The sequence below is a fragment of the Limulus polyphemus genome, unplaced genomic scaffold, assembly GCF_000517525.1.
Source record: "Limulus polyphemus unplaced genomic scaffold, Limulus_polyphemus-2.1.2 Scaffold5412, whole genome shotgun sequence".
Lineage (NCBI taxonomy): Eukaryota > Metazoa > Arthropoda > Merostomata > Xiphosura > Limulidae > Limulus > Limulus polyphemus.
This window is the reverse complement of record NW_013671022.1, coordinates 32,682-45,766: the sequence shown is the minus strand read 5'-3', so window position 1 is coordinate 45,766 and position 13,085 is coordinate 32,682. Positions and strand designations below refer to the sequence as shown.

The 13,085-nt window shown below is 31.9% G+C and overlaps 1 protein-coding gene across 1 annotated transcript in view; it reads right to left on the bottom strand.

Annotated features, from left to right (window-relative positions):
- LOC106472539 overlaps window positions 1–13,085 on the bottom strand; it is a 21,356-nt gene that overhangs the window by 3,041 nt on the left and 5,230 nt on the right. The window contains exons 2-4 of the mRNA XM_022401105.1: window positions 11,374–11,488; window positions 4,601–4,739; window positions 609–705 (exon numbers count right to left, since the gene is read on the bottom strand). Of these exons, the coding sequence (XP_022256813.1) occupies window positions 609–705; window positions 4,601–4,739; window positions 11,374–11,414 (277 nt within the window). The 5' untranslated portion in view covers window positions 11,415–11,488. The remainder of the gene's footprint in view (window positions 1–608; window positions 706–4,600; window positions 4,740–11,373; window positions 11,489–13,085) is intronic.

Genomic DNA, 13,085 nt, shown 5'->3' with positions numbered 1-13,085 from the left:
TAGATAGAAAAAATACATGTTCGCTTATATTTAACTTTTATGTTTTGGTACATCGTGTGGATCTTGGATAGAAAAATACATGTTCGCTTATATTTAACTTTTATGTTTTGGTACATCGTGTGGATCTTGGATAGAAAAATACATGTTCGCTTATATTTAACTTTTATGTTTTGGTACATCGTGTGGATCTTAGAATGAAAAACACAATAACCTGTTTTTTTTTAAACTGCAGGAATTAAAGTAGTTGAAAATAAATAAAGGAGATTTCTAAAGCTGTTGTGAAATGGTGTATTTTCTTCTTGCAATTAAAACTATAACAACCTCAAAAGGTGTACATTAAAGTTTTCTCCATAAAAGTTCATTTAAGGACATTGTTTTATTTATTAAAAACAGATGGTCAGTTCAATAAAAACTGCACAAGTATTTGGATTCTTTGTTTGGTTAGATTGTCTAATAAAAGCTGATAATATGCTAAATATTTGGTCAAATACCATATAAATCTCTACGTACAGACATCTACACATATCAAGACAGACACGAACTGTCTCTAGATTAGACTTTTATATCGTACGAGCAAACAGAAAGAATAAAATGTTCCAATGACCTACCTTGTACGTCAGTACACTTATCCATTAGAAGCTTTTCATTGGCTTTTTGAAGGTAGTCAATATACTCGACAGCTTTTTCTAAAATTCCATTTTTACTCTATAAAGAATTTAAACTATGTTTATTTTGGAGCACAAAAACGACAAATTCAAGAAGATAAATAAGCTTGTATATATATATACACTAAATTGGTTTATCGTTCTTTTAAAATTACATCTGAAGGATTTGTGAAACTAAAATTGAATATATTACAATTCATTAGTTCTATCATCATAAAATTTATCTATTTTTTTAATTCCTTTAATCCAGTTTCACGTAGGGTTGTGAAATTTAGAACCAATACACTACAATCTATTAGAATTACCTTCTACAGTCTGTACACACATATATATAGTCATTAATTTTAATTCAGTGGTTTTGGAAATTTAAGATTCAATATACTACAATTCATTAAAACTACCTTGTATTTCTTTTAATTTCTTCAATCTCATTTCACGAGAAAATTAAAAATTTTTTCTTCTATTTTTTGGTCGCTAAGAAACCGTGTAAAATATGATGTTAAAATTTGTCAAAAAGAAAACACTTCACTATGGCTACAATATAATATGTAATATGTAAAGGTAACCAAAAGTAACAAATTACATATCAATTAAATATTTCATGAATAATATTATATTTTCCACTAATTATTTAAACTGAGTAAGTAAAAACATAAGAATAACAATTCATGTTCGCTAATGTTCCCAACAAAAGAAAAAAATTGTTTTAGACTCCAGGATTATTTTACTCTTTACTCTTTAGGTACGGAAAGAGTAACTTGGACTATACAATTAGTCATATTTCTCTAGACGTTTACTATAAAAATAATTAAGGTCTTGTTATTTTATTTTCTTGAAGAAAACATATCCTTAGTGGTGAAAATGTTACGTTTACGGAAGAAATAAGAACCACCGAATCTTTGGAAAGTTATTCATTCTCATGTAAACATTGAAAATGTCTGCAAGTTGCAAAATATATGAAAAAAAGTTTTCACATTTACAAATATATATATATATATTTACACACATAGTATTATTACATACACACAATAAAAATACTAATACTTTCTATTGTAAAATACTAATACTTTCTACTGTAAAATACTAATACTTTCTACTGTAAAATACTAATACTTTCTATTGTAAAATACTAATACTTTCTATTGTAAAATACTAATACTTTCTATTGTAAAATACTAATACTTTCTATTGTAAAATACTAATACTTTCTACTGTAAAATCCACAACAGAGATGTAAACCATGATTAGGAGATTTAGAATATGACAGAAGTTTTTAAGAGTTTGTTAAGAATGTTAATTTAGGATCAACTTTTGAAACCACACCATCAATATTGTTACTGAAACTGCTTTATACATTACAATCATACCAAGAATAATATTATAATACACGCACAACATTGACACCAGAATATATCCTGATACATGTATATAATTTACTCCAGAAAGTAATATTATAATACATGTACAACATTGACACCAGAATATATCCTGATACATGTATACAATTTACTCCAGAAGTAATATTATAATACACGCACAACATTGACACCAGAATATATCCTGATACATGTATACAATTTACTCCAGAAGGTAATATTATAATACATGCACAACATTGACACCAGAATATATCCTGATACATGCATACAATTTACTCCAGAAGGTAATATTATAATACATGTACAACATGTAGAAGAGGGGATAATATTCTGATACATGTACAACATGTAGAAGAGAGGATAATATTCTGGTACATGTAGAATAGGGGATAATATTCCGGTACATGCACAACATGTAGAATAAGGGACAGTGTTCTAATACATGTACAACATGTAGAATAAGGGATAATATTGTGGTACATGTACAACATGTAGAATAAGGGATAATATTGGTACATGAACAATATGTAGAATAGGGGACAATGTTCAAGAGGGGACAGTAGTCCAGTACTTATAGAACACTTACATTGTTCGCTAGTGCTACGATTCTGAATGCATTAGCTCTATGGAAGTCTAATTGGAACTGTATTCCAAATCACACAAACTACAATGTTAAAAAACTTTGTCAGATATAACTATTTCAAAGATGTTTGTGAAAGTACACTCTAAAATCTGTCAAAACTAAATATTTTCTGTAGTTTCAAGTTCTATAAGCCATTTTTCTAAATGGTTATCAAGATTCTCCCCTAAAAATAAAAAGAACAAATGAATCTTACTACGTTAGTGTTTATTTTTTTTTGTATAATATGAATTGAAAGGGTTAAGAAAATATAAATTTTATATATTTTGAACTCTTCTACACATTCAATCGAGACTATTATTATTCATATTTAAATACTATTTGATTGAAGTTCATTAAAACATTTAATTAAAAAATTATCTGCGGATATTATCTAAGCTGGGTATAAGGCTTGATTTTACATTCTGAAATTTATAAGTCTAAACAATAAATGTCCACTTTCCTATATAATTTATTATCTTTACGTTTACAGCTTAATCAGCTTTTGCTATATTAAGGTCTTTCTTGTTTAAAACATGTAAGTAAACATAGAGGTTTTTCATTTTGATGAAATATTTTACATGTGTAATAATAATCACAAAACACTATGACTAACATCAACAAGGTCTCCTAACATTAATCAACACCAGAGGGCAACAAATTTTCATGATGTTGAATGCCTAATCTTGTGACACACAACGTGTTAAGAAAACACTCAGACGAAAATCACTATAAGACAGATGATAAATTTAAATCATCTCATTCTGAACTGGCCCATTATGGATTATCAGTAAAGTAAGTGAATAACAGCACCATGAATTACACCTCATTTCTTGCACAACCCCCCCCCCCACCACACACACACTGATGAAGAAGCCTTTTGTTCCATAACATAGTTCATCAAAGCAGTTAGCTTGCTGCATATAAAGCCTTAGTTAAAAAGTATTTTTATCAGTCATTACAAGTAACTAGCATTAAACATTACTTTAATTTGGCTTAGCTTTATGATTTTCCTACTGACCCCCTCATACAGTTGAGCCCTAATTCGCAGCTCAAGGCAGTATAACTTAAATACCTACCTAACTCAAGACCATTAATCTAAGCTTGACTTCTGCAGTTCTATAGAGTTCCTCTAAACTTAATCAAAACTGGTTCAGTTAGTTCCTCACAATAAGACAGATGCACAGCTTTGCTTTATATATAAACACAGATTAAGTCTTTTATAATGTTCAAACAAGGGTTGTCTGAAAACTGCTAAATACAAAAACAAGGATGCTGTTTTACTTGTTCAAATTAAAGTAAAAATAAAATAATTTTAAGTCCTCTTAATATCTAATCTTCTCTATCACTTAAAACAGGTTGGAAATTATAGAATGCTTACCATAATGTACTAACATTTGTCGAATGTGCCTGTGAAAACTGACTAACAAGGAAGAAGCCTGAAGCAACCACATAGTCTGTCTATTTTAGTACTCTTTATTATCAATGTTTCAGTTTTTCTCAGTCTACTTAATACAGTGGTTACAGGTATTTAAAACTACTTGTTATAAATGATTTTCCAATTCGATGAAATCCTTATCCCAAACTATAACTTTCTATATTCTTTTTCACAAATGTAAAACATTTTTGACATTGTACTATAAACATATAATTTCATTAAATGATACGGACAACTGTCTTTCCCTTATATATGAATGACAAAGAAAGCACTTACAAACTATCAGCCTTTATTTACAAAGTACAGTGTGTAATACGGGACAAATTTTGTAAAATGTTAATATTAGTTGTAGTACAGTATGTAATACGGGACAAATTTTGTAAAATGTTAATATTAGTTGTAGTACAGTGTGTAATACATTTGTCCCTACAACTAATATTAACATTTTACAAAGTACAGTGTGTAATACATTTGTCTTTACAATGAATATTAATATCACCTGTCTCTTTGAATCTCTGTCAGGAAGTAATTCTCCAATTTTGAGAATCCAGGAATTAATTTTATCCTTACACCTTCTTTCCACTTCATTGTGCATCCTACGCTTATGAAGACGTCGAATTCCATTGTCATACCTATGACTAGAACAAGGAAAGTTCAATGTATAAAATATAATCCTGTGATTTGTATCCAGAAAGAAAGACACATGCAATATTAATTATAAATTTATGTGCGTTATGTTAAAATAACATGGGTCACAAACTACCAAACTATATGCTGTAGTACAAATTTTTGAAAAACCACACTTTCTCTTATCTCTTTGAAGTTACAGAAAAACTCAGCTTTCAAAATCTGGATATACATGTATTTGTATACTCACACCACAATTTCTTTTGATAATATTCAAACTATAGTTATTTTAGTTCATCTAATAAATAACTCAGTTATATGATGTCCCCTATGTTGCTAGTTGAGACTGTCAGATTTAGTTACAATCGATCCAGCTGTTCACCAGTCCAGTTGTGAGCTGACACACACACACCAAGATTGTTCACATAAAGGCTTAGATGTACCTATACTTCACTAACTTCAAAGTCATATAATATAAATTTCAGTCAGTTTAAAAATGTTATAAGTTTTGTGTAACAGTTAATCCGTTTCTTGCTAATTGCTTTTCAATCAATAGCTTCCTTAACATGCACATTCATTTAAGTTTGGTTTGTGTACGCTTTATAAGCAAGCACAGAAAAAAAACAACACTTGTCTAGCAGTTCAGAATAATACAACTTCAGCATCAGGCAAGGAAAACATGTCAATAAACAGCTCTACAGACAACCTGTTTTATATAGCACAATCTCTTTAAATATACACAGTAGGTGGTCTACATCCATTGTTTTGTAACAGTTTACTGTTTTGAACTTGTGTTTAGACATCCACAGTAGGTGGTTTACAGCCCTTGTTTTGTGACAATTTTCTTGTTTTGAACATGTGTTCAGATATCCACAGTAGGTGGTCTACAGCCCTTGTTTTGTAACAGTTTACTGTTTTGAACTTGTGTTCAGACATCCACAGTAGGTGGTATACAGCCCTTGTTTTGTAACAGTTTACTGTTTTTAACTTGTGTTTAGACATCCACAGTAGGTGGTCTACATCCATTGTTTTGTAACAGTTTACTGTTTTTAACTTGTGTTTAGACATCCACAGTAGGTGGTCCATAGACCATGTTTCGTAAAAGTCAGCACCTGTGAATATTTGTTTAGATATTAACAGTTGGTGGTCTACTAACCAGACGTAACATTTTTGTTGATCTGAATCACAATAGTGGAAGAAGTTTTTTTTTAAAGCATTAACAGTTATGAGAAGTAAGGTCTTTCTGAAAATCAAAACAAATTCTGGTTATTTTTATATTGTGAAAAATCTAACAACATTCTGAATAACCAAAAACACTTTTACAACTAACCATTTAACCATCATGAATGTGGAATTTCTAGAAACAAATGACTTTACCAGAATGCTAACATATCTACTTGTCTTTCTTATAAACCTATATTTCTCATCCTCATCCCACAAAACACATATTAAAAAGTAAAATATGAACATTTACATTAAATATTTACATTAAAAAGTAAAATATTTTTTTTAGGATCTTCCTTTTACGTAACAGTGAACACCATCCATACAACACCATTGGCAGCTCAGTTTTGTTGAGAATGGTATATACCGTGTTTTAAGTCTAAGCTCTCCATGTACTTTAAAGTTCTTAACACTTAGTCATTACAATTTTACAGTGCAGCATGTGGAATACCCCACACATGAACCAATACAGAGATCATGGTTTATGCTAATACTGCCATTAACTAAACAGATCTTTAATTTATATATAGCATATAGCTTTCTGTAATTTTTAAGTCACATATTCTTCCTACAGCTAGCAGTCAAACACACACTAAAGAATAACAAAGTTTATTTTAAAAAAGTTATAAAACATATAATAGAAATTACATTTATCTGTAGTTTAGTAAAAAAAACTTTTTTGTGATATACATTCTAACAAAAATAGATCCATCAAAGTTAAATGACATTCAAATGAAGGTTAAAAGTACTCTTTAGACAATGTAATATGTTCAGAAGGCTAAGAATAAAAAAATGTTTCCAGTAGAACATTAGCTGTAGCCCTCTCCACATGCAACACTACCAAAACATCATACACGAACCATAAAGCAAATACTTCATGCATATACGATGTGCCCAATGAGCAGACTTGGGCAGCTTTATTAACACTGTAGGCCTGGCACACGAGGAAATGTGATTTATGTAGTCCTTAGCTTTCAGACTGGTGGACAGTTCTTCGTCAGGGGTTGTTACAAGTCCTTCTAACCACTAACAAAGGACTGTTCACCAGTTTGAAAGTTATGGGCAAACATTACTGTTTATTTAAACATAAGAGTATATGGGCTGTATAAACAATTTATACATATTTTCTACATGTGAATAAGCTCACAATAATGTTTAAAAATTGTTTCTATATTCCTAGTACCTTTCAATCAAAACAGGCATGAATAATACACTTAGAATTAAACTTTAACGTAAAATATTTGTTCTAAGATACAATTAAAAAAGAAAAAAACACTAAAATAATGTCATTTAGAGATGTTTAAAACAAGTTTAATTGTCTCTTTGGGTTTCACTATTATTTCTAGAGGTCACATGTATGCAAAAAACTTGCATATTTAAAATAACACTACATTTATCTCTATAAAGTTTTAAAAATCTTATTAAAAGCTCTAGATATTTTTCAAACTGTGTAGGAAAAAATGCTGTTTTATTTAGTTGTTTTTAAAAGTTGACACATACAGCAAATTACTAAAAACTTGACCTATATATTTCACATCAAAAATAAACATTTAAATAAAAAGGATTTGTTTATATTGAAGAGACAGACTTTCTAGGTTTAGGGAGTACTGAGAATCTGCAGTTAGCTATTGGAAAATAAAAAGGATTTGTTTATGTTGAAGAGACAGACTTTCTAGCCAGTAGCTAACTGCAGATTCTCAGTACTCCCTAAACCTAACAAAGTTTACCAGGTTTACTGTTATAGATGAAAATTTCTTAAACTTTCAAACAGATATAATTTAACACAAAAACATCTGATAGATGGGATATCCCCCAACGCTACTACCACAGACATTATCTGCTATGACAATAAGTAAACAACGAGGACTGATAACGGTAATGCAATAATTAATCAATTATTGTTTTATAGTGCCGATTTAATCGGCTATTAACAATTAATGTAATCAACAGTTTGTAAGCTATTTATCCATTTTAATATATATACACACTGACAAAGCAGTCTTACATTAAACCACATCTCAACAGCATGCACAGAGCAGAAGCAGATGGGTTTAATGCTTACTGCACTTCCCTGTTCTATTTGTATTTTGAGAATGAAAAATATGCCCTGTGAAGCATCACTGGACATTTGGTGGGTTCCATCATCTCTAGTTAATATACTTTAACATATAATTATGGTGATGAAAGACCCATAAAAAAAAACAATAGCAAAATTATTAATACTCACCTCAATAGAGCCTCTGGAAAAACTGGCGAGTGGCAACTATAAGACAACAAAAATCAAAAACAGATGGAACCGCCATGTGATATAAGTAATGTAACACAAATGTATCAAGAGCCTTCCAAATCTGTGCCTGCAAGATCTCATCTAGGGATCACTGACGGTGAGAGGCTAGAGATGACGTGAGAAGACAAACCTGATGGATGATAATGTTGACACTGGTAGTATAAACAAGCTCTGTGAGTTAATTAATCCAAAGAGTCAAAGTAGAAGGTGATAAGTCCAGAGAAGAAAACAGAATGATAATTACTGTATATGGGAGTAATACAAGTGAGATAACAACAAACTGCCCAAACAGCAGAAGACGAAAGAGGATGTGATGATCATATAAAGAGCAAATGGAAGAGAAAGTGATTGAAGAAAACATCAGATCATCCTCCCAGCCAGCCTAAGTCTTTGGGAGAAAGGAGCAATCCAAAAGTAAAATCAACCTATCCCTGTGATAAAGTGTGAAAGAGGCACCTAAGGGAAAAGTGTCTGATCGATTTCTCTCACAAGCAAGAAGAAATCTTTAATGAAAGATAATACATAGAACAGGTGGCTAAAAGTTTGAATAAGGGTCTGGAGAATGGCCAAACAAGAAAGAAAATTGAAGAGAAAAGCTTAGAAAAAGTCTGTTAGAACCAGAAAAAGGAAAGGAGAATGGCCAAGGAGGAGATGGAAGGTCATTTACAAAGTAGCCTTACAAATGGCTTTCAAAAAGCAAAGTGAGATGAAGCAGAGTAGGATGCCCTGAAGGAGGGGAGTGGGGGAATAAATCAGTAGTGGTAAACCATCTATTTGCATTGATAAAGTGCAAGGGCAGATGACTATACAAGAACAAGCCAGAAAATGATATACTCTGTGAGAAAAGCCCTCCATTCATGCAAGTGACCAGACAAATTCCATGCATGAAGATGAAAGCAGGAAATCTTATAGTAAAAATTGAATAATTGAGGCTGTCATAAAAAGATCCTCCAAGGTGGAAGAGGCTCCCCAGGTATCAAGAGGCACATGAGTAGAAACCAAGACTAAGACAGCCAAAGAGGTTGACTGCAAAAAAAACAGGGAAGTCTGTGAGAAAGCACCTATCTAACTCAAAGATTGTCTGCAAAGTAAATACGGAAGTGTCCCAAGAGGGGCAGCCAAACTTCAACAATACTAGAACCAAGAGGCAGCTCCAGAAGCAAGTCACCTCCATAATCCACAATGACCAACCCTCCAGGAGAGGGGAATGTCAACATAAAGCAAGATAAGGAACAAGAGAGGAGCAACTACATGTGACTCTTGAGCCCTAGAAACCTGGACTGAAAATTTGGGAAACCAAAGTAATCAGAAAACCCTGCTAATGAGCAGCCTCAACTGGAGTTTCCAAAGTGTAAGGAACACCTCCAAAGACCTTGTCTTGAAAAAACGGATCCAGACAGAGGTTCTTGAGTTAAGACTGAGGGGAATGAACACCTTAATGTAAGGCATCCCTACCAAACAAGTCTTTAAAACAAACAAATCAAGTAAACTGGGATATTGCAGAAGAAAAAATCAAGGCCAAGGTAGCAAACAGGTAGGAGCAAATGTCCCTAGTGGAGTTGTTGGGATTACGATGAAGAGTTCCAAAGAGGAGATGAAGTGTAAAGAATAACAAAGAAATTCAGTAAATGCAAGAAGATGAACAGATAAGGACAAGTACACGACAAATTATGAGAAGAGGGGATCTCCAAACTAAACGAAAAGATTCAAGGTCCTTACCTCAAGGAAAGAAGAAGAATCTTGGCCTTAAGACATAGAAAAAATGTCACAAAATTGAGGACAAGAAGACTGTATGGATTATGCAAAGCTGATCCAAAAAGGTATCACCACAAACACAAATGTCAGGGAAGAAAAGAAAAAGATGACAATCAAAAGAAGGCTTATGATGCAATGTAGTTCAAGACTCATTAAAAACAACTGAAGAAAGAGAAAGAATATCACATACCTCAATAATCAAAGCAACAAAGGATGAAGGTAGGGTTACCTGTTCCTCATCAGGAAGAGAAGGAACAGGCAGTGGGAACAGTTTGTCAGAACTGGCAAAAGATGAGGCAGGCTCAGTTGAAGCAACAGAGACAGGTCGAGGAACCTGGATCCAAGATAAAGAAGGTAGAAAAGAAACAACACCTGGTGCACAATGGCAGTAACTTCAACTGTCAGAGTGCCTCAAGTATCATTTAAAACAGCAGGAGTAGGCTTCTTAAGTGGAGTATCAGGACCTAGGTGGTAGCAGAAATATAGATCTGTGAAAGTGATCTTGTCAAAATGATCTATGTAAACTTTTTTTTTTCTTTTAACAGAGTAATAACAGTAAGTCTGATTGACAGTGAAGATATGAATACATACAATATCAGAGAGACAATAAGGCTTAACTGCAAGTTAAAGAACAAAAGCAACACACAAATCCCACAATTATGAAAACAAATTTGAACACATTTGAAGACAAACAGTTCTGAGAAAAGAACATGCCTTTGTTATCCACAAGAAATACCCACCTATAGAGGACTACAGTCCAATGATAATTATACCCACCCCACCTATAGAGGGCAACAGTCTAATGATAATTACATCATAGGCTAATGCAATGCATGTTAGTATGTTTAGGGAAGGAGAGTTCCATTAAAGGCTTTTGACAAATGCAAAAATCTTCACAGTAGTGAAACGAAGTAATACCTTTTTGTTGTGCAGAATGGTAAGTAAACATCTCTGAACAGAATATTTAAAATATTGCTTTCAGGTCTAATAAGTGCAATACTTTAACTGTTGTTTTGTCTACAGCTTTAACCAATTAGGTAGCTACGAAAGCAACCATTATCTACTTTGAAAGAATATAAAAGTTTCCACCCCTCTCTTTTTAAAGCCACATACATAAAACAATGAATTAAATTACATATTAAGCCAGAAAAATTATCAACCAAAAGAAAGCACAAATACAAGTACACACCAAAATAAAGCAACGATAGCTTTTTTTTAGCCCAGTATATAATTTCTAAATACTCATTTATACTTTTATTATTATTTTTTGTCCTCTATTCATTTTATTTTACCAAACCAGGGGTCAGTTCTTAGTAAAACCTATACACCCAACAAGAATATACTTCATAAGATGTATATTTAAATGCTTTAAATCTTACCTTTGTTCATCATCACTACTGCACGTAAACTGGTTAGACATTGTGAAAGATTCAAGATCTTCAGGATAGTACCTCCCACATTTCAACTTCCTTTTGCTTTTCCGTTGAGTGATGTCTAAAATATTACACAGATTTACATGTAACATGTGTAAGTTAGGATGGAGGGTGAGGGAAATACTAATTGTAACCAAAATATAATGTTAGTTGAAATGATATATATATATATATATATATACCTGTCATGAGCTATACAAAGTACAAATTATCAGCTAGAAATGTCAACCACCTATAAACATCAATTTTTCATGTCTATCACCTTCCTTCAAAGATGTATGTTTATTTGTTACAGGAATCATATTTTAAGCCTTGAAACCAGAAACATGTACAACACTTGGTGTTTTAAATCTATCCAACAAAATTATCAGCACTAACTCAATTTTTTTTATTTCACATTTATTAAAATGGTAATAAAATGGAGGAGTTCTTAATGCACTATCAAATGTAGGTGAATTTACTATTACTTATAATTAAACTAGTTAAGAAAAACTAAAGAAAAAGATGTGACAAGTAATTAGATATAGAAATTCGTGACCCACAAACAAAACATAAGGAGTTAAACATACTGTATCAACTGTCCTGTCTTTCCAACAAGCCAGATAAGCAGTTTTTGCTTATCATTACTGTTGATAAAACTCAACTTTTTGGCATTTCAGAATATTAGAAAAGATAGATAAAATAAACTTTACTTTATAATTTTCAAAATGCCAGTTTTATGGCCAAGACAAGATTTATCATTAGTGAAATGGAATAGTATGTTAACAGGAAAATCTAAAAAATAAGCTGCTTTTAATTCAAGTCAGGCATATTCCTAAAAAGAGGAAAATAATAGCAGAGGGAGATAAAATCTAAATGGCTTCGTAAAGTCAGAAAGGTCAAAAGAATGGATAAAAACCATAAGTTAAAATGACAGATTTAAAGAACTATATGAAAGCTAGGTGATATGACTAGAAATCAAATCAAATATAGCTTATGAAAAACAGCTGACCAATATCATTAAGTCTAACAGCAAGGTACACAAAAGGTTAAGATCAAGGTTTGGCCCTTAAAGGGTGCTGATTTTTGTTGACTATAAGACAGCTGAGCTTTCAAATATTTTCTACTGCTACAAGAAATGAAGTTAGACATATTAACTTTTTCTCTTCCTTCATAAAGACTTGACTGTCCAATCAAACAAGGAAGAGAAAAAGTTTATAAATGTAAAGTCAGAGAAGACATAAAGACTTGATTGTCCAACCAAACTCTTCCCTGACTTTTCATTTATAAACTTTTTCTCTTCCTTCATTAAGACTTGATTGTCCAACCAAACTCTTCTCTGACTTTACATTTACAAACTTTTTCTCTTCCTTCATAAAGACTTGATTGTCCAACCAAACTCTTCCCTGACTTTACATTTATAAACTTTTTCTACTTCCTTCATAAAGACTCGATTGTCCAACCAAACTCTTCTCTGACTTTACATTTACAAACTTTTTCTCTTCCTTCATAAAGACTCGATTGTCCAACCAAACTCTTCTCTGACTTTACATTTATAAACTTTTTCACTTCCTTCATAAAGACTTGACTGTCCAACCAAACTCTTCTCTGACTTTTCATTTATAAACTTTTTCTCTTCCTTCATAAAGACTTGATGTTTGTCCAACCAAACACTTCCC